Source organism: Palaemon carinicauda, unplaced genomic scaffold, assembly GCF_036898095.1.
Source record: "Palaemon carinicauda isolate YSFRI2023 unplaced genomic scaffold, ASM3689809v2 scaffold137, whole genome shotgun sequence".
Taxonomy (NCBI): domain Eukaryota; kingdom Metazoa; phylum Arthropoda; class Malacostraca; order Decapoda; family Palaemonidae; genus Palaemon; species Palaemon carinicauda.
This window is the reverse complement of record NW_027168893.1, coordinates 28,070-49,389: the sequence shown is the minus strand read 5'-3', so window position 1 is coordinate 49,389 and position 21,320 is coordinate 28,070. Positions and strand designations below refer to the sequence as shown.

At 42.2% G+C, this 21,320-nt stretch overlaps 1 protein-coding gene and 1 pseudogene across 1 annotated transcript in view; both read right to left on the bottom strand.

Annotated features, from left to right (window-relative positions):
- Window positions 1-21,320, bottom strand: part of LOC137635527 (MOB kinase activator-like 2) — a 40,076-nt gene that overhangs the window by 4,809 nt on the left and 13,947 nt on the right. Inside the window, exon 3 of the mRNA XM_068368006.1 lies at window positions 7,326-7,547. Within this exon, the coding sequence (XP_068224107.1) occupies window positions 7,326-7,547 (222 nt within the window). The remainder of the gene's footprint in view (window positions 1-7,325; window positions 7,548-21,320) is intronic.
- On the bottom strand, window positions 2,296-2,413 carry LOC137635531 (5S ribosomal RNA; annotated as a pseudogene).

Below are 21,320 nucleotides of genomic sequence, written 5' to 3'. Positions count from 1 at the left end.
CCAGAAGGAACTCTGGGTTAGGACGTTCCCAATACCACCTCGTCAGGGTATGGGGGACGCGACAGTATTGACTCAATACTCGGAACACATGGAAGCATGGTTTACCTGCAGAGGTTTGAGGTCAGCTATGCAGAGACAAGGATGCTGCTTCCCAGTAGAGGGGATGATGAAGAAAGAAGTAAGGGCCAGACATACTTCTTTCGTTCATGCAAACTAAAACCTGATAACAATGCCCTCAACCTTCTGCTACCTGTCCAAAAAGGAGCCTAAGGTTAGACCAACTGTTGTGTAGCCACCACAGAGCGATAGAAACGTATCGATACTCCTGTGGGTCACGTCCTGCAAGAAGCGGGCTGCGAAGGTCATTAGACGCTTCCAGACTCCAGCTTGTAGCACCTGCGTCACAGAGTAGTATTACTCGAAGGCGTGGGACGTTGCGATGTATCCGACATCGTGCTGTAGGGCGACGTGATGGGGGAGGGTCTGGATTCAGGTCGAGATGAATGTCCTTGAGTCCGAGCTGAAGAGGTAAACTGGTTACTCTCCCCCGTGCCCTTCTTGTGCTCCAAACCCGGCTGCACGTGAGGACAAACTGCAGTGGTTCCCAAAGATAACTCCTCGATTCCTTTACTGGCAAGAAGGAGAAGGTTTTGGGTCATCTGACACAGAATGGTGACTCGAAATCTTGAAGGAATTGGACCGAAGGGCCGGGACCCCAAGATTCTGAGTCTAGCCAACAACTCAGGAGCGAACCTGAATGTTGCCTTCCCCCATTCCTTAGAAAGGGCGGAGTTGTACGAGACCAAGAAGATTGCTTACACACTGGCCGCGGCCAGAGTGAGCAGGAGCCCCAAGACGGAATACAATCAGAGGCCTGACGTAAGGGGTCTTGAGAAGATCTCTTAAGGGACTAAAAAGTCCGAACCATGCTCCATGTTGGAGGTCTCACTCCGACTGGGGCAGGGACGTTCGCAGCTTCGCATGAGCGAGGAAAGCTCCAGCGGGAAGGAAAAAGTCTATTCCTTTCAGCCTGAAGGTCAGGGAAAGGCCGAGCAACAGGCTTCACTGCCGAGAGCGGAAAGGAGTTTCCAAGCAATAAGTACGTTATTGCTGGAGAAGAGGCCTCAAGGGAAGAGGTATATCTCCCACGACACCAACCACAGAAGACTCTCCACTTCGCTTGGTAGACCCATGCGGATGACTATCGCAGATGGCGCGATCTCCGCCCCGCGACTGTAGCAGGTTGTCTCTTCTTGAGGAGGAGGCGTAGTGTCTCCAGGCGTGAAGCCGAAGCGATGCCCCGGCTCGTGAAAGATGTTGCAGTGTGGTTGTTTGAGTAGCCTGTGCCGTGGGAGAAGCTCTCCCAGGAGTTCCGTCAGGGAAAGCAGACGGTCCGGAAACCATTCTGCGTATAGTCCCAGTGGAGCTCTAAGGGCCATTGAAAGGTTAACAGACAACCTGGTCTTATTGAGACCCATTCTCAACAGACAACAAAGGAGGGAAGATGCAGGCATCGATGTTGTCCCACCATCACCGGAATGCATCTTGCCAAAGAGTCTTGGGTTCTGAGACTGGGGGGGAAGAACAGCAGAAGCTTGAGGTTCCAAGCTGTCGCCATCAGGTCCCCCAGGCCAGGACTTACTGGTTACTAAAGGCCAAAGACCCCCAGGTACACTCTATCTACGAGGCTCTGCTCAGAAAGTCGGAGAGAACATTCCTCTGCCTGGAATGAGCGAGCCGATAGTGGTATTGAGAGGATCTCAAATCATCTCGGTATCTCTACTGCAAGATGCGAAGGTATGAAAATGCGTCCCTTGCTGGTTGGAACACGCCAGTACCATGAAGTCGTCGCGCACGGAGCGACTCGGCAGGAGCTGTAGGATCTATAGAGGGGCCAGACTACGGCCCCTAAGCCTGCCTGAATGATGGAGGTATCCTTCAGGTCCTGACCATAGGCCTGAACCGGAACAGCATAAAAAATGTGGGGAAAGGACGAGAATATCCACTCCCATCAAGAGGTTCCATAGGTTAACACCCATTGCAGGTCTAATCGTTCCGCTGGTCCCATAGGGGCCAGAAAGTCCGGTTAATCGTTACTTTGAAACCACCGGAACTTGGGCCGCCCCACAGGGAACTCATCCTGAGGCGACCGTTCGGAACTTTAGACGGGTCAATGAGGAAAAGAGACCTAGGAAACGTTCCAAGGTAGGGCTGAAAGCTCTGCTTGACTGAGAACAGGTACTGCGACTCTCCTCAGCCTTGCCACAGTCAACTGAAGGGAAGGCTCGGAGGAAGCGGCAACAGCATCTGGCGTCCCAGGCAGTCACCCATCCAAGTACCGACCAGACCCGATGTTGCTTAACCTCGCTGGACGGACGAGAAGCGGGGTTTCCAACATGGTAAGGCCGTTGACTCAATATCATGGCTAGATACTCCAGATGTTGAGGCAGAAGTAGAGAAGGCTCCTAGCAAATTACCATGATCCCTCACTCATGGTAAGGATCCGGAAGCTTGTCCCGGCGTTAAAGAAGGTCGAACCCGAGCCTACCGGAGTTGACCAGACCTCCAAAAGGCGAAGGAGGCGGAAGCCTGCTCCTGAGCGGCCATGAGGAAAGCAGGGATAGTTCTCTGGGGAAAAACCTGCGATGCCACGGCGGGACCGCCACACCGCATCTTAAGCAGTCTAGGCTGAATTCCAAGAGCTTCCTGGAAGATGGATGGAACGGAAACTGAAAGTACCCGTCCTTCCGATCCAGGGCCTAAGGAGTCCTGTCGCCTCGTTACCAGTCTGATCGATTCTGCTGTTCCACGCTGGACGAAGTTTGTTCGACAAACTTGATCAGAGCTGAGAGGTCGACTACGAAATTCCCGTCTCAGATGCTTTCCTACGAGAAAGGATCGACTGAAGAAGCCGGGGGGGTGAAGCAGTCGACGATCGTATGGAGGACCTTCTCCTAAGGCATGGATCATTCTGCCCAAACGGGCAAAACTCTTGCCGACCCCATGGCATAGAGGCTCAGTGACACTGGATTCGCTGACAGAGACGGAGAGAAGGTAAGAGCGAGGCGCGATATCCCTGGCTGATCACGGAGATCGTGCAGGAATCGGCATCGGGAAGCTGTTATCCGGATGAGTAACCATAGGCATCCCCCCAGCGTGAGACCTGCAAGGGGGGGTTGCCAATCCTAGAGTTCGTGAACTCTGCCGCTCCCTCTAAGATTATGCCCCCCCAGGAGAGCCTCTCGTGCTACCTGTTCCTGACAGGAGGGGACTGCTATTGGACACCCTGTCTTAGTTGCCGTACAACCGCTGTCTATGTCTCTGTCCTTGGGCACAAACAAGCTCTTCCCAAGGATGGAAGGGTGTCTGAGGTTGTCGACATCCACGGATGAGACACCCGAGAGGAAGCCCTTGGTCATTGCGTCCAGATGGTCCAACATCGAGCCTGCCCGCAAGTTCGAAACTTGGCGACGAAACGCCAAGGTGCTTGAGCCCGAGAGGAGGAAAGTACCCCATGATCTTCCTGTAGCTTCCTTGAACAAAATCTCGGGTCGCAACCGATGAGGGAAAGGACCTGGTAAGCCCCTTTCACGACATGGAGAAGAGGAAGGGGTAAACCAGTCACCCCTTGGCCGATGGAGAAATCTCGAACGGAAAGCTCCCTGGCAAAACCCTTCCAGGGAATGACGGGGAAGGGCTAACCCAGGTTCTGGAAAGAAGAATGTTGCTCAGACCTCCCTGAAGATTCTTCCTGCTCTTGCATGTGCCATGCTCTGCGTTTACGGGGTGAGGCCGTGTTCTGGAAATACGCTCCAGAAGACTCGCCAGGCTGGCCATGCTGCGAAACCCCAACGGGAATCGTGGTCGCAATCGCCTTGGCGCTCTCGCGATGGTAAATCAATGGTTTGCGCGTGGCCGAACGTGGAAGCGCCCATGCGCGTGCACGCAGGAACGCAAACGAAAGTGCGCGAAGGAGCGCTGAAGGAGGGCGAGAGCTGGTGGTCGGCGAGCGATGACCCGTAGGCGAGCAATGGATACTGCAGGAACACCGTCGGTCCGCGCGACGGAACACCGTCGGTTCGCGCACGGGCGAACATTGGAGAGCATGTGCGCGGTCGCGCATGAGCATGTGTGCGTGGGCGTGTGGTCGCGCGGGCGTGTGGACGCGGTGGCATGTGGGCGTGCGAGTGAGCGCAGGCGGTCGGGAGACCGATGACGCGTAGGCGGGCGATGGCGCGTTGACGAGCGATGGCGCATTCTGGCGAGCGATAGCCCGTAGGCGAGTGAAGGTGCGTTGGCAAGCGATGGCGCGTTGGCGAGCGGTGGTGCGTTAACAAAATGCTAGCGAGCAGGCGAAGAATCGCGCGGGCGCGTAGGCGATTGCTAACGCGAGAGAGACTAGTGATGGTTAGCGCGCATCGCGCTAACAGAAGGCGCGCAGGTGCATCAGGAAGGTGAGCGCTGAAGCAAGCTGTTAATCAGGCGATGCTCAGAAAAAAAACCATTGGCGCCCATTGGTGCGTGGCAGAAAAGGGCGCGCAGATGTGCGCTGGCGATTGAAGAAAGCTGGCGCACAGAAGGACAGAAGTAAAGGTGAGCGCTGGCGAGCAGGAGGAAGATCTACGGCAAGACTCAGCTATCGGAGATCGTGGTCCACAGCAGGCGAGCGCTAGATCGCTACTGATGGTGTCCAGGGGAACTGACACGCGTGGCAGATCGATGGCAATCGTTGACATGTAGGAGATCGCTGACGAGCAGGCGAACGTTGACGCATCTGTGGTCGCTGGTGAGCTGGTGATCGCTGGCGAGCAGAAGGCAACGCGTGGAAGCCTGTGCGTAGAAGAAGAGTCCTTGTCCAAGACCTGAACCGAAGTTCTAGATCGCGAGGGCGAACGTGGGCGCACAGGGCGCGTAACAGGAACCAACAGGAACAGCAGAGATGATCATCAGGAGAGTGCTGGCGAACAGGAGAGCGCTAGCGATCAGGAAAGCGCTGATGAGCAGAAGAGCGCCTGTGTGCTAACACTGAGCAGGAGAGCGCCTGTGCGCTAACACTGAGCAGGAGAGAACACAGCAGAAGGGCATGCAGGGGAACCCTGACACGCCAGGGAAGACCCCCGTGGGAGGCAACCCTTTGCCCCGAAGGGATCGTTGTCCGTCGGGAGACTGATGTCCGTCGGAAGACCGTTGTCCGTCGGGAAGACCGTTGCCCGTCGGAAGACGAGGTCAGACTGCTGTCCATCTGCACCACGGGCGGAAGATCAAGAAGAAGGAGTTGTAGGCTGCACACGGAGATTCAAAACGGCGCCTCTAAGCACCCTTATAGGGAGATGGGAGGCCCTTACGACGTAGCGGACGGTGAGCCTTACGGCGAAGGCAGCCAACAGCAACAACAGCAGAAGAGTCCTCCGAAGAGGAGTCTCTATGAGTGTACTCTCTCGCGAACGTAAGAGAAACACTTCGTAGAAGAGACGGGTCAGCCAGTGACCTAAAAGGAGCAATCCTCCGAAGAGGGGCTCCTGCAGTTGCCCAGCCCCTTGAGCGTAACTGTAGGTGCGACCGCTCAGCACCAAGAGCATAGTCGCACGAAAAAAAGGCAAGAGAAGAACCCCCCCAAAAGGGGAAAAACTCAAGCCTGGACAGGAAAACTTCCCTCGGCAGGAAAGTTACCCACCCAAGGAGGCGAGCCTCCGGAGTGTTCTAAAATGAACCGGAGAGCTGTCCGTCGTCACGGGAGTACTTCCAGGAGAAGGAGACACGCCCCTGACGAAGATCTATAGGGGAGGTAGCAACAGCCGCATCCCCAGGCCTCAACAAGACAGCTCACTCCGTTGTCATTACAGAAACGAGCTAGATCGGTAACTGTAAAAAAAATAAAACAAAAATCATTAGTTAACATTCATTCCCCCGGGAAGGCTCCGAAGAGGAATCCCGAGGGAAAGGAACACAAGAATTACACAACAGGCACGTGCTCCCACAACCACTTACACTCACGGAAGGAGAGCTGTAACCAAAACAGAATTATAACAATTATAATTATGTAACTATGTAATTATGTAATTTAAAAATGAATGAACACTAAAGAAAGAACGAAAACCCCGAAAGGAATCGTTCAACTAAGCAAAAAAATCAACAAATACAATTAGATTCATAAACTAATTGAGACAAAACGTACGGCGTAGCAACCCCCCCACACGGGAAGGAAGCTACAAAGGTGTTGTAAAAGTAACGTAGTAAAAGGGTGAACGACCTCAAGAGAGAGAGAGAGAGAAAGACCGTAGTCAAACTCGATCGCGACCCATGAAATTACACCATGGTGGCCTAACTGCCGAGGGCTCCACGGAGATATCGTACACTACACACACAAGCACAAACTCTGAAAAGGAAACTTACTGATTTCTATACTCAAATATATACATAAACATGAGAAAATGTTTACATATATATTGAGTAAAAGAAAAGTAAGTGATTAAGTAAAGACAAAACAAACAATGGCTGCCAAGCGAGGACAAAGACAGAGACGTCTGTCCATGTCCAAGCCAAAAGTGAAAATGAAGCAATTCACCGGTGTGTGAGGGGGGGAGGGGTAGCTAGCTACCACTCCCCTAACCCCCTGCTAACTAGCGCGGGGGTAATACACCCTCGTTAAATTCTAATGGCTCGCCATTTCAGCTACGCTAAAAGGTAAACCCAATGTAAATAGCGTGGTTTGTATTTCGGTTACGGAACAACTCAAAATTTCATTCAAAATATATTCTTTCATTGTACAGGATACATTACATTGTATATTGAATAATTAAAGAGGTAGGCTTTTTTCCTTAGTCGTGTATAAAAAATTGGTGAAGTATGATAGAAAATGGAAGGATATACACCGCTGGGAATATATATCCACTGGAATTCATTTATGATCATAGCTTCTGGCTGGGCAGAGATTCGAACCCCTGCCTGTGAGGACTCTACCAACTGAGCTATCAAGAAAGATATAGTTTATGACAAGTCACCGTACATATTCCTGTCGAATTCAAGAATATGTTCTTAGACTTGAAATAAACCCATCTCCACCATGATAGCTGAATTGTGAGTTTGCAACACGTGGTTATCTATGATGAATATATATCACTAACACTCAGGATTTTAATAAACGTAATTATCAACCACAATAGCATTTAATACCGAATTCTACCTTGGGAATATATATCCACTGGAATTCATTTATGATAATATACAGTACTGTACAAAGTTTATTTCAGTACTATTATTATTATTGTTATTATTATTATAAAGCATAAAAAATCATGATGTAATATTCAAACCTAAACACTTACCAAACTTGGTGGGAAAGATGGACTCGTCGTTAATAGTTTTTTGCGTGAAGGTCATGACATAATCCACATATTGAGGTGCAGCCACTCTGGTCTTCTTGCCTTTCTCATCAAACCACAAATACTGTCGCGTAGTAGGTCCTGTCATGTCTGGACAGCCACTCATCGTGCAGTATTCAATCACTGTTCCATACAGCAAGTTGATGTGTTGGAAGAAGTCAATAGCTGCAATAGAATAAGAGAATAAGAAAATTGTTGACTATAATCACAGAACACAAGTTGTCTTATCATTTTCTATACCTTCACATTTAAATTCATTTCAAAATAACAAATTGTTGACCATACTTCCACAACACAACTTGTCCTATTAGTTTCTATACCTTCAGATTTAAATTCATTTCAAAATAAAAATATTGTTGACCATAATTCCACAACATAACTTGTCTTATTATTTTCTATACTGTACCTTCACATTCAAATTTTTTTTAAAAATAGGAAATTGCTGACCATAATCCCACAACACAACTTGTCCTATTAGTTTATATACCCTCACATTTAAATTTATACATACATACATATACCAAAGGCACTTCCCCCAATTTTGGGGGGTAGCCGACAACAACAAGAAACAAAACAAAAAAGGGGACCTCTACTCTCTACGTTCCTCCAGCCTAACCAGGGACTCAGCCGAGTTCAAAGAATTTTACCTATAGAGGTATCACGGGGTTACTGTCCCCGGAACGAATATCCCGAAAGATTCGGTGTATGTAACAGGGGACGTGCTTAAAACAACCACGGCTATCCTTCCTCAAATAGAGTTGTTAACCTTGTCTAGAAGGATATGGGATAGGATTGGATACGTGGGAGAGCCGTTACAAATCCGATACCTATGTGTTAATTTAAATACGTAGCTGGTCTCTATTCCTTTTAGCAGTGCCATTTTGGACAAACAAAGTGAAATATAAACCACCGAAGATTGCATGGGAATATGAAGTTTATTTTCATCATGAAGTAAAATGACCTGCTGATACAGTGGACGAAAGGAATGGAGGTATACATTTTCAATTTGCAAACATTGGGAATAGATTGATGTGGTTGAAATCTGTCTATTAAATGATTCCTTACATATCTTAATAAAAGAGACAAGAATCAGATTTGAATTATTGGGATAAAAACTTGATTTCACTGTGGTAGTTTTGCTAGTTGGAGGGTAATATAGAGGCATGGTGTAATAGTGGGAATTTACTATTCATTTGAAGAACAACTTCTATATAAGTTATTACTTTACCTATTAATGTTTAATTTATAAAAGTATTAGTATAAAAACGTTCCCTGTGTGAGATTAAATCAATTCCCTATGTTAGAGATTGAAATATCTCTGAAAAAGCAAGTTGAATATCATGTTCATGTTCAATTGTTTGGTAAATATTAGTGTGTAGGTGGTTATTGTACTTTAGAAAGGTTTCAGCTGCCTCCCCAGTTCTGAATAGGGCAAATGTGTGGTTCACATAATATATATAAGAGAGGACATGCCAAGGGATCCATCCATCAAATATTCTTCAAGGGGGGACACCTTAAAGTATTGGCCATAGTTGGGTCTAATGGAGATTGCATTGATACAACATCAACTTGTATTAAACTTATTGTTAAAACTAAAGTGAGAGTCCTGCACTGCATTTTCTAATATTTCCTTCATGGTACCCTTGTTAAAACCTTAAAACAATGTTCTTTGTTATAAAATATATTTCAAAATACTGTACGATGGTTAGTTCATTAAGAAGGATGTAACATCAAAACTCACCATATTTAAGTCAACATCCTGTGATATAAAAATAAGTACAAAATTCACTGAGACATTTAAAAAATATTCCTTATTTGTATATGGTTGTAGAAGGGAACTTCATTTTTTTTTTCAAGGGATGATTAAAAATTAATCTACCAATAGAAACACGTAATTGGAAAATTGAGCCAGGCTGCACAGTGACTGGAGAACACTTTTGGTTTTATTGAATCTGTGACCTAGTACTGTACTATAGTACTAAGGCCTGGTAAGCCACTCAAGGGTCAAGTGCAAATTAGGGTAAAACCCCACATTTGCAGTAAACGGAAGGACTTGATAGAAAAAGTTATAGAGTTGGCCAACTGATTGTAAAGAGGTCGGTACTGCTCCAAGGCTCCTAGAGAAGACCCACCAGGGAACCCTAAGGCCATCCCATCATGCTACGGATTTTCTGAACTGTTCTTGCCAAATTCTCAAGTTTGGCACAGTCCTCCAAAAATACCACAGCCAATGATTTGTGGTTCTTCTGAAAGTTGATCATCTTCTCCCACAAGGAGCTAAGATGCATTGGTGAGGGAGCTGATGGATCCTCTCCTGTAGCCAAGTAAACCCTCCTGCTTTTGTTCAAGTCGGAGGCTTGTCACCTTCTGCACCCTGCTGACTTCATGTTGACCAGCGTGGAATCGGGTTACATTTGTTTGTCTGTTGAGTGTTCTTCAGAAATCTGGATACTGAAGAGTACTTAACAGGTTTCTGTATCGTGATGGATGACTTTGACTCCACTAAAGCCTCTTGAGTGAAGGTAATCATCCTTCAAAAGGCAGACAACAGAATGTTGCCCTCCTCTAACCCGTAGAGGTCGTCCCTGACATCTGGGGCAGTTCCTGGCGGGTTCTTTTCTTGAAGAGTCCGAGGAGGAGAAGACAATGGAGTTATGACTACAAAACCATCTGATACAGCGTGCACCTGAGCTCCTTAAAAAACAGGGTGTACCTTAGAATACCTTGCAATTACAGTCCCCTGATCCCCAGAGGAAAAGGAACCAAGAACATTCCCTGGACTTTCACCCTATAGCTGGAGAGAGCCGCTCTCTCCCACAACCGTTCCTGATGAACCCTTGTCCCTTGCAGGAGGACAATTGGAGGTCCCCTGAATCCCTACCCTCAAGACCTGATTCTGAGCTAACAGTGGAGTATGACTTCACTCCGGGCTGCTCTGCATCAGGGCAAACTTAATACCCAGAACCTGTTAGTGTCTGTTCAGCATGAATACTTCCTTCAGTACAGGATGGAATGGAGGAGACCCAGAGCACAGCCTAAGGAGCTGAAAAGAGTAGAGTGCCTAGTTGAGAGGCTACATTATTATGACTTGATACTAAGGTATCAATTCTAGAATTGAAAGACCCCAATTGCAACCCCCATCATTTTTCAGCAACAGCAACACACTCTCCTAGGCCCACTGACGCTGTCACACCAAGTCCCACAAGGGAAGGGGAATGAACACACTGCTAACCTGACATGCTGACCACCTCAGAAATTGCAGACATACGGTCATACTCACCTCCTAACACCACGCCACCCAAGCTGGGTCTAGAAGGATTACTGTACCGGATACTGATCGATTCACTGAACCCTCTCAAAGACTTGGATTGGAAAGTCTTTCCTTAGTTAAGGTAGGCGTGTGGTTTACATACGCTTACCTCTCACTGAGAAACCAATTCGTACATCCGTCACATGCATTAGCCGGGTTACAATTCACTTCCCTACCTTTAACACACAAATGCAAAGTTGCAGCTTAGCTTAGCCTTGGGGCATGAAATGCCATGGGAAGGTCAAAATAAAGTTGAAGGACTGTCGATCTGGTCCATGCTGGTGAAGAACTCGAAGTTCAAATCACTGACTGATACCTCTTGAGTCTTCCTTGCTGTGAATATTCCACAAAGAGTTGAATAATTCTGAATGGTGATTGCTATTAAGAGGAGAACATATGCTCACACAAGAAGAAAGATCAGAAGTAGTGTTTTCCAGGTGGTGCAACAGTAGTTGGTTTGCAGGAAGGATACCACAGGAGCTGAGAGTGCTCTTAGTTGCCTTACTATTGCTCTTCAGGCTGCTCTTGACTCAAATTAAGTCAGCAGATTACTCTTGTTAGAAAAAAAGATACAAAACAAACATGGTAGCTTGATAATTAGCAAACTACATTCATAGACCATTATTAGAATGTTATTATACGATGTATGTTCACCATTTCATTAAACAATGGAATCACAAACAGCTCTGTCAAGATGAGATTCAGCAGCTGAAAGCCAGATAAGAGGACAATACTCAAAACAAATTAGAATGAAAGAAGTAAAACATTTCCTAAGGAGTGGACCTTTCAGTTTCTCCAAGCACTTGAGAATCACCTCCAAGTGCTGACATATGAGAGCCACGATCTAAAATCTGAGGGCCCACTTTCCAAACATCTTCAACTTGGTCAAAATGTAAAGGAAAAACTTCAGCTGGTGAAGAAGTTTCAAAATCCTACACTGACCATCAAAAATTTTAAAACACTTTCTAATAAGCAATTCTTTTGTGGAATTGGAGAAGAAACAGCCATTATGTGTTTATCAAAAGTAAACCAGCTATCAAGAATCACACCTAAGATTTGAAAGTTGTGTATTGTTAAAGAGACAATAACAATGAAAAGACCAGGATGTAGAGGAGCCACTGTCCTGCACCTAATTATAATTATACTTTGACCTTTTTTAGGGTTCAGCTTAATGCTCCATCATTTGCACCAAATACTAATTTCAGCTAGATCTCTATATAGGGATTTAGCACCCATAGACCTACATTCATGGGATGGAATTGATGCATATTGTGGTGGCCAATGTGGTAACATCACTGACTGGCGAACGCCAGACTGGGGTTCGAGTCCCGCCCAAAATCATTAGTACCTGTTGTCGCTGTAACCTAAGCATCCTTGTGAGCTAAGGAATGGGGGGTTAGGGGGGAGCCTATAGGTCTATCTGTTGAGTCATCAGCAGTCATTGCCCGGCCCTCCTTGGTCCTAGCTTGGGTGGATAGGGGGCTTGGGCACTGATTATATGTATATATGGTTACTCTCTAGGGCATTGTCCTCCTCAATAGGGCAATGTCACTGTCCCTTGCCTCTGCCACTCATGAGCGACTTTTAAACCTTTAAATATGTAACGAGCTTGTTTTCCAAGCCAAACCACATTACATATACAGTATAAAAATTAATGCTGCTTTTCCAATTAGGGTTGTAGCTTAGCACGTAGTAATAATACTAACAATAATGTAGACAATTTAAATTCATAATAATGGACGAAAGTATTGATAATCACGAACAGTGAAAAGAAGAAATATGGAGAGATGAATATGTACAAAAAAAGTTTGATAATATTTGAGTTTCGTAAATTGATATCCTAGGGATTCGAAGACAGAAGAGAGATCAAGAGATAACTATATACTGTTCTTAAAATATTTTATTTTAATTATACATTTCTCTTGTAATTTCCTAATTTCCTTTCCTCACTGGGTTATTTTCCCCGTTGGAGCCCTCGGGCTAATAGAATTTTGCTTCTCTAACTAGGGTTGTAGGTAAGCAAGTAATAATAATAATAATAATAATAATAATAATAATAATAATAATGAAATCTGGGAAACTTGAGCAAGAAGTTATTGGGACCTTTCTATATTTTAATATTAATCCTTTCTTTTGCTTGATGAAGTTTTATCTTAATTAGTAATTGTAAAATCTAATATTTGAACTTTTATCTTAACTATTAATTGTTAAATTCTAGTATTTATCGAAATAAGAGAAACTTAACAAAGGCTGAACTGAAAAAAAAGTTTTATTTAAGTCCTCCTCTTCATCAACCGAGCTAAGGCCATAGGTTAAATTACCATTGAGCACAATACATAATAATTCAAATTTAATACATTTAATAAATTCCTACATTGAATGGGAGTACATTGGAAAGTTCGTTAACTTTGTGTTTGCTTTAGGCGTGCTGCAGAAGGTGAAAAAGGGGGGGGGGGGGGTTAGTACCGGTGGCTACAGGCTCTTCAAGGTCGCCCGGTTGCAACACACCTCCTTCCCAGTTATGTTTCTGTGACCGTTACATTAACAGCTACACTTTAAATATTAAGTTTTTTTTATATAGTTTTTATAGGAGATATTTATTTTGATGCTACTCTTAAGATATTTTATTTTTCCTTATTTCCTTTCCTCAATAGGCTATTTTCCCTGTTGGAGCCCCCTGGGCTTATAGCATTCTGCTTTTCCAACTAGGGTTGTAGCTTAGCAAGTAATAATAATAATAATAATAATAATAATAATAATAATAATAATAATAACAACATGGTTCCTCTCTTTGAACGAAAATCTCCCAAACGGGCAAATGGAAAGCCCATATTACTACCATCTAACCTCTTTAAAACATTTATACAATAAATAATTAAATTCCTATAGATTTAGGTCCAGAATGAGTACAATTTTTATGGCTGGGAAAAAAAGAGGCTTTTTTTTTTTTTTTTTTTTAGACTGCAGAGAACATAATTATGTGCGCATGTGTAAGACTTTCAGACAATGTCTGAGTCAACACATGACTTAAATATGATTCATTGATTTTTTTTTACCAATTTTGAAAGCCTGTTTGGGTTGGGCTGGTCAACAGGGAAAAAAGTTGTCTCTGGATACATTAGTCTATTCTATTTATAAGACATCTTGGGACTTCAGAAGTTCAAACTTATATGAATGTTTTTTTTTTTCCAAATATGTTGAAAAAGCTCTGACTCATATGGAAGATTTATTTAAATATTGTTACGGATCTCTCAATGGATATATTTACTTTCTTATTTCCTTTCCTCACTGGACTATTTTTCCCTGTTGGAGCCCTTGGGATTATAGCATCCTGATTTTCCAAATTCAAAATCGTGGTAAGTTTAAGTGGAGGCATCATCATTATTATTATTATTATTATTATTATTATTATTATTATTATTATTATTATTATTATTACTTACTTACTTACTAAGCTACAACTCTAGCTGCAAAAGCAGGATGTTATAAGCCCAAGGGCTCCAACAGGGAAAATAGCCCAGTGAGGAAAGGAAATAAGGAAATACACAAGAGAATTTTAAGAACAATAACACCATTAAAATAAATATGTCAATTATAAACTATAAAAAACTTTAACAAAACAAGAGGAAGAGAAATAAGATGGAATAGTGTGCCCAAATGTACACTCAAGCAAGAGAACTCTAACCCAAGACAGTGGAAGACCATGGTACAGAGGCTATGTCACTACCCAAGACTAGAGAACAATGGTTTGATTTTGGAGTGTCCTTCTCCTAGAAGAGCTGCTTACCATAGCTAAAGAGTCTCTTCTACCCTTACCAAGAGGAAAGTAGCCACTGAACAATTACAGTTCAGTAATTAACCAATACATCATCATGTTATCCCTGTAGTTTATAAACTTGTTAATCTATTTTTCACTTGCTTGAAGGGCACTAGAGAACAAACTAGAAAAGCATTCTGAGAGTGCAGACCTCCGTCAAAACTGCTTATTTTTCAAAACCAGCATACCTTATGGTTAATTCAGTCAACCCTTTTACTCGACCTTGACCTTGACCTTTGACCAAGGACTTTCAAAATTGAATCACTTCCACTTCTCATCATAACAATTAATCCCTGAATGTTTCACTACTCTATGAGTAAAATTGTGGACAGGAAGTTATTCACAAACAAACACACGGGTTGTAGTGGCCTAGTGGTAGCGTCCTTGCCTGGTTTTTTGCCAGTCTAGTGTTCGATACTGCGCAAACTCGATAGTTTCTTTGGTCGCTGTAACCTCGCCATCCTTTTGGGGAGCCTATAGGTCTATCTGCTGAGCCATCAGCAGCCATTGCCTGACCCTCCTTGGTCCTAGCTTACGTGGAGAGAGGGCTTGGGTGCTGATCGTATGATTAAATGGTCAGTCTAGGGCATTGTCCTGCTTGTAGTGGCCTAGTGGTAGCGTCCTTGCCTGGTTTTTGCCAGTCTGGTGTTCAATACCGCGCAAACTTGATAGTTTCTTTGGTCGCTGTAACCTCACCATCCTTTGGGGGAGCCTATAGGTCTATCTGCTGAGCCGAGCCACCAGCAGCCATTGCCTGACCCTCCTTGGTCCTAGCTTGGGTGAAGAGGGGGGGCTTTGAGTGGTGATCGTATGATTATATGGTCAGTCTCTAGGGCATTGTCCTGCTTGATTGTGCAATATCCCTTCCCTCTGCCATTCATGAGCGCCCTTTAAACCTTTAAAACGGACAAAAGGGGGTGAAAACAGAACCTCCTCCCAACTTCGTCGGCGGAGGCAACTAGTATTTCCAGAACTTTTACATGCGCTATAGATTTCAAGTTTTCGATGTAAAGTGAGTAAGTACTTAGCTCGTGACTCGCAAAACCTGTTACATGTACTTTAATTTACTCATTTCCGGGTAACAACGCAAGGCAAGTAATTTAATCCCAGCTACTAAATTACTTTACTTATATAAACTAAAATATGAGATCATTTCAAATAAGCTATATTTAGAGGTTACTCATGAATGGCAGAGGCAAGGGACAGTGACATCACCCTATCGAGTAGGACAATGCCCCAGAGACTGACCATATATACATATAATCAGCGCCCAAGCCAGGACCCAGGAGGGCCAGCTAATGGCTGCTGATGAATCAGCAGATAGACCTATAAGCTCCTCCAACAACCGAACCCCCTTTAGCTCTCAATGATGGCGAGGTTGCAGCGACCAATGGAACTAACAAGTTTGAGTGGGACTCAACCCCAGTCTGGCGTTCACCAGTCAGGAACATTACCACATCGGCCACTATAACCATGAAGGGTAATTTCGACTAACAATACTGGGGTATGACCTCTGATTATTACAATAACTACTTCAATGCACAAGAAATTAAATAAAATTAATGTGGAATATTCATTCAGTATTTAGCAAACATTTTACCTCGTGCAAACATATAAATTGTGCACATATATGAATATATAAACGCAAAAGCTCCATTTAAATATATATTTCTTATTTTCTTCCATTGGCTCAAAAAGACCCTATCATCTAAAGAAAGAATGGATTATTATTATTATTATTATTATTATTATTATTATTATTATTATTATTATTGTTGTTGTTGTTGTTATTCAGCGAGGAAAGGAATTAATGATACAGAGAATAGTGTGCCCAAGTGTACCCTCAAGCAAGAGAACTCTAACCCAAGACAGTGGAAGACCATGGTACAGAGGCTATGGCACTACCCAAGACTAGAGAACAACGGTTTGATTTTGAAGTGCCCTTCTCCTAGAAGAGCTGCTGACCATAGCTAGAGTCTCTTCTTCCCTTACCAAGAGGAAAGTAGCCACTGAACAATTACAGTGTAGTAACCCCTTGGGTGAAGAGGAATAGTTTGGTAATTTCAGTGTTGTCAGGTGTATGTGGACAGAGGAGAATCTGTAGAGAATAGGCCAGACTATTCGGTGTATGTGTAGGCAAAGGGAAAGTGAACCGTAACCAGAGAAAAGGATCCAATATAGTACTGTCTGGCCAGTCAAAGGATCCAATAACTCTAGCAGTAGTATCTCAACGGGTGGCTGGTGCCTTGGACAACCTACTACCTAGTAAGCTTTCATGGGTCACCCTAAAAGTTGATAAAGAAATGAGACCAACAAATAAAAAAAAAACTATCACAAATTAACTGAACAAAATTATTAAAATTGTGTGATTGGAAATTTGATCTTTGCTGCAAGACGGAATAATTACAATATAAATTGTAGTTTCCAGTTCCTTTCTATTTTGGGAAACAAAGCATTAGTTCAGGAGAATGCTACAATTGATCGACCCCTGATATATATATATATATATATATACACTGTGTATGTATATATACATATATATGAATATATATACATATACATGTATATATATATATATATATATAATATACATTTATATATACACACACACACACATATATATATATATACCACACATATATATATATATATATATATGTGTGTGTGTATATAAATGTATATATATATATATATATATACATGTATATGTATATATATTCATATATATGTATATATACATACACAGTGTATATATATATATATATATTATATAAAGGAAGAACGTTAGTGACTGGTAGAACACTTGGACATACATTACCGGGGTCTACCTAAGCGATGTCAGGCAGGGCAGCCGAACGGGACTGCTACGGTCTACCCCAAAACCAAAAAGATGGCAAACTTGCTTACCCCACATACAAAATTTGGGGGAAAAAAAGAATATTAATGGAACATGAAGATACCCTTTCTAAGAGTTTGAATGAATAGTTATTACGATGTAGAAAGTGCGAACATATGAATGGATGAAAAACGGATCCCAAAATGCAATTTAGATTTCTTAATAAAACGCTGTTATAGCTAAACATTAATATTTCCTTGAAACTGTTTCCTCAAATGAAGACACAGGGAGAAACTCCCAAGAAGAATATACAAAACCAAAATATCTGGTACAGCAAACAGAAATGGACCCCTGACAATGTGAAATTACAGTAAGGTGACTAGGTCACACTTCGTATCACTTCTCCAAGAAATAATTATGCCAGTCCCCGTTACACCTGGTGGTGTTATTCCCATCTAAAATGTACCGCTCGTTACGAACGAAGTGTAGGAAACTGTCTAGAAATAAGGGTAGCTTCCTTCAAAATAAAAGTACTCACCAGACCAAGAAAAGATGTTACATTTCTACCTCCGCCAACGAAGTTGCAAGGAGATTATGTTGTCACCCCTGTTTGTGTGTTTGTTTGTGAACAGCTTCCTGGTCACAATTTTTATAGTAGAGTAATGAAACTTGCATGGATTAACGGTCACATAAAAAGCTGGAAATGATTAAATTTTGGAAGGTCAATGTCAAAGGTCAAGGTCAAATATCAAGCAAAATGTCCAATTTACGTAATCAGCCATAAGTTTGGACATCATGGTCACAGAGACTTCAACTTGATTCATAGTTGATTGCATGAAAATCCACGCCAATAAATAACTGTAAAAGCAAAGATCAAGGTCAAGGTGGAGTTAAAGGTCGAGAAATAATCTGCCGCGGCGGAGGTCTGCGCTCTACAGAGTGCCTCTTGGTATGACATTGATGCAAAAATAAATAAACACAAGATTTGAGAGATTGATTGAATATAGAGATGAGGTTTATCAAATAAATCGTGTCTAGTTAATAACTTTGACGCTAAAACGTTATAAGGCGGTAGATTTATGAGGTTAGGTACTAGAGTCATAGACAAAACAAAGAAGAAGACCACAGTTAGTAAAACGCAAACCAAAACAAAAACTAGAGGAACACTCAGTAGAGCGCAGACCTCCGCCATAGAAGCTTATTTCTCGACCTTTGCTAGACCTTGATCTTTGACCTTAACAGGTATTAATTGCCGTGGGTTTTCATACACTCAAATATGAACAAAGTTTGAAGTCTCTGTGACAACGATGTCCAAACTTATGGCTGATTGCGTGAATTGGACATTTTGCTTGGCCGCGACCTTCACCTTTGATCTTGACCTTCCAAAATTAAATCATTTCCAGCTTTTTACATAACACTTAATCCCTGCAAGTTTCATTATTCTACGATTAAAATTGCGCCCCAAGGAAGATGTTCACAAACAAACACACAAACAGGAGGTAAAGCATAACCTCCTTCTAACTTCGTTGGCGGAGGTAATTATTAAATACCGACAGAGGATATAAACGAATAAATGGTTATTAGTTCGAAAAGGAGAATAAAATTCACAGAACATATCCGTGTCAAATCCACATCATCGAAACACTTAAGAGAATAAGAAAGTCTTCAGTTTTCTCTTGAAAGTCTTAATGAATATCTTCAGTCTTTTGGATGTCTAGTGGGACCTTTTTGTATAGGAAGTACAGTATTATTATTATTATTATTATTATTATTATTATTATTATTATTATTACTAGCTAAGCTACAACCCTAGCTGGAAAAGTAGCATCCGTAACCCCAAGGGCTCCAACAGGGAAAAATAGCCCAGTGAGGAAGATATCAATGAAACAAATAACCTATCATTTCTAAATACCCGCTTCCTATTGGCTACTGAAATCAGGTTAACTTGTAAACTAACACATATTATCGTTTAATCCCTATAAAACATTTATCTGCTTAAATGTTCATTTTACGAGTAAAATCTTCAGAATATAGAAAGTCTAATCTACTTTTTGAAAAAAGAACTCTTTGTATTAACAATTCCAGCTTGAAAATGTATCTTCTTTTTACTCTAATATCATTCTTAACTTTTCCTTGGTTCATATCGGAACACTGTGGCTAACATTTCAGTTTCTATAGCGCAGGTAACAAGGAGAGAGAGAGAGAGAGAGAGAGAGAGAGAGAGAGAGAGAGTACAACAAGCTATCTAAAGGTTTAAATTCCACTCATGAATGCCAGAGGCAAGGGACAGTGTCACTGCCCTAGCAAGCAGGACAATGCCCTAGAGACTGACCATATATACATATGATGAGCACCCAAGCCCCCTTTCCACCCATACTAGAACCAAGGAGGGCCAGGCAATGGCTGTTGATGACTCGGCTGGTAGACATATAGGCTCTCCCCAAAACTCCCATCCTTAGCTCACAAGGATGGTGAGGGCCTCATGATAAACACTGTCAAAGGCAGCACTAAAATCAAGGCCAATCATACGAACTTCCTGACCACAATCAAGGGATTTCTGTACAGCATTGGAGATTGTAAGAAGGACATCACATGCTCCAAGTTCTTTACAAATTGCAAGGTAAGCAACACATGACTACCTTCAGTATAGCTATTTAGACGTTTTGCCAAAGCGAAAAATAATGGACAACTTAAAAGCTGAGAAAATTTGTCTTGATAGAAATACAAAGGAAAAATACAATTTGGGTCTACAACTCCATAACCATCTAGGTCCAGCTAGAGTGTTTTAATTTCACTGGACCGAAAAATTAAACTATTTAGTTTAGCCCTTGGAAAAAGGGAATAAGGAAAATTGAGTTTCTCATTACTATCTTTACTGTCAAATCCATCAGCCAAAAGGTTGCCTTCTCCCATAGACAGTAGGTGACAGAACCATCTGGTTTAAATAAAGGAGGAACTGCTAAGTCTAAACCAAATAGTGCAGGTTTGAGGGTAGCCTGCTATTCATGTACCTGTATTGTACCTGAAAGGGTTTCTTTTACGGTCAAATTATTCTTTTTTTTTTCAAGTTGAAACATAAACTCTCTGAACAACTTCTCTTAGCTGAATGAAGTTGATATTTTTCATGGCAATTTTACAAACAGTTAATGGCTTTAAACTATGATTTTGTGGATCATATTCTTTAAATTTAGTCAACCAAATTTTGGAAGGATTACCCTACAGTCAAGAAGATTTTAAATCTTTCATGTAAAAAAACAGTAATTATTATGCTTGCCAAGAGGCCCAAAATTTGGAAATTCACTTATCAGTGCTGCAATGCAGTTGCAAAGTAAATCATTTTAATTTATCAAGAAAAAACTTTTATAAATTTTACTCTGCTTCCAAAAGGAGACATAAAATTCCAAAGATGCAAATAAAGCCAGAATTTGCATTCTTCATACAAATAAAATACAACAGAGAGAAGCTTGTCCTGTTTGTATTAATTTTATTGTTTTATAATTTGCATTAGACATAAATATGTTACACCACATTACACATAGCCCACATGAATTCAGAGAACATGATGTCATTGAAATTTTAAAAAAGTTTTAGTGTACTTCATTGTATGTTTCATCAAAATGATATCTACATGTATCTCCCATACATAATAAAGTATTCTCTCTCTCTCCTCTCTCTCTCTCTCTCTCTCTCTCTCTCTTATATATATATATATATATATACATGAATCTCTCCTATATAATAAAGAAGCCTCTCTCTCTCTCTCTCTCTCTCTCTCTCTCTCTCTTGCATATATATATATATATATATACATATATATATATATATATATAAAACTGTCTGTCACAATTACAAAATTACATTTCTAGAGGAATTCTAAAGAAAAAGTGCATTACCTAAAGCAAATGCCTTTCTCCAATTCAAAATCAAACCATTGTTCTCTCATCATGGGTAGCACCATAGCCTTTCTACCATGGC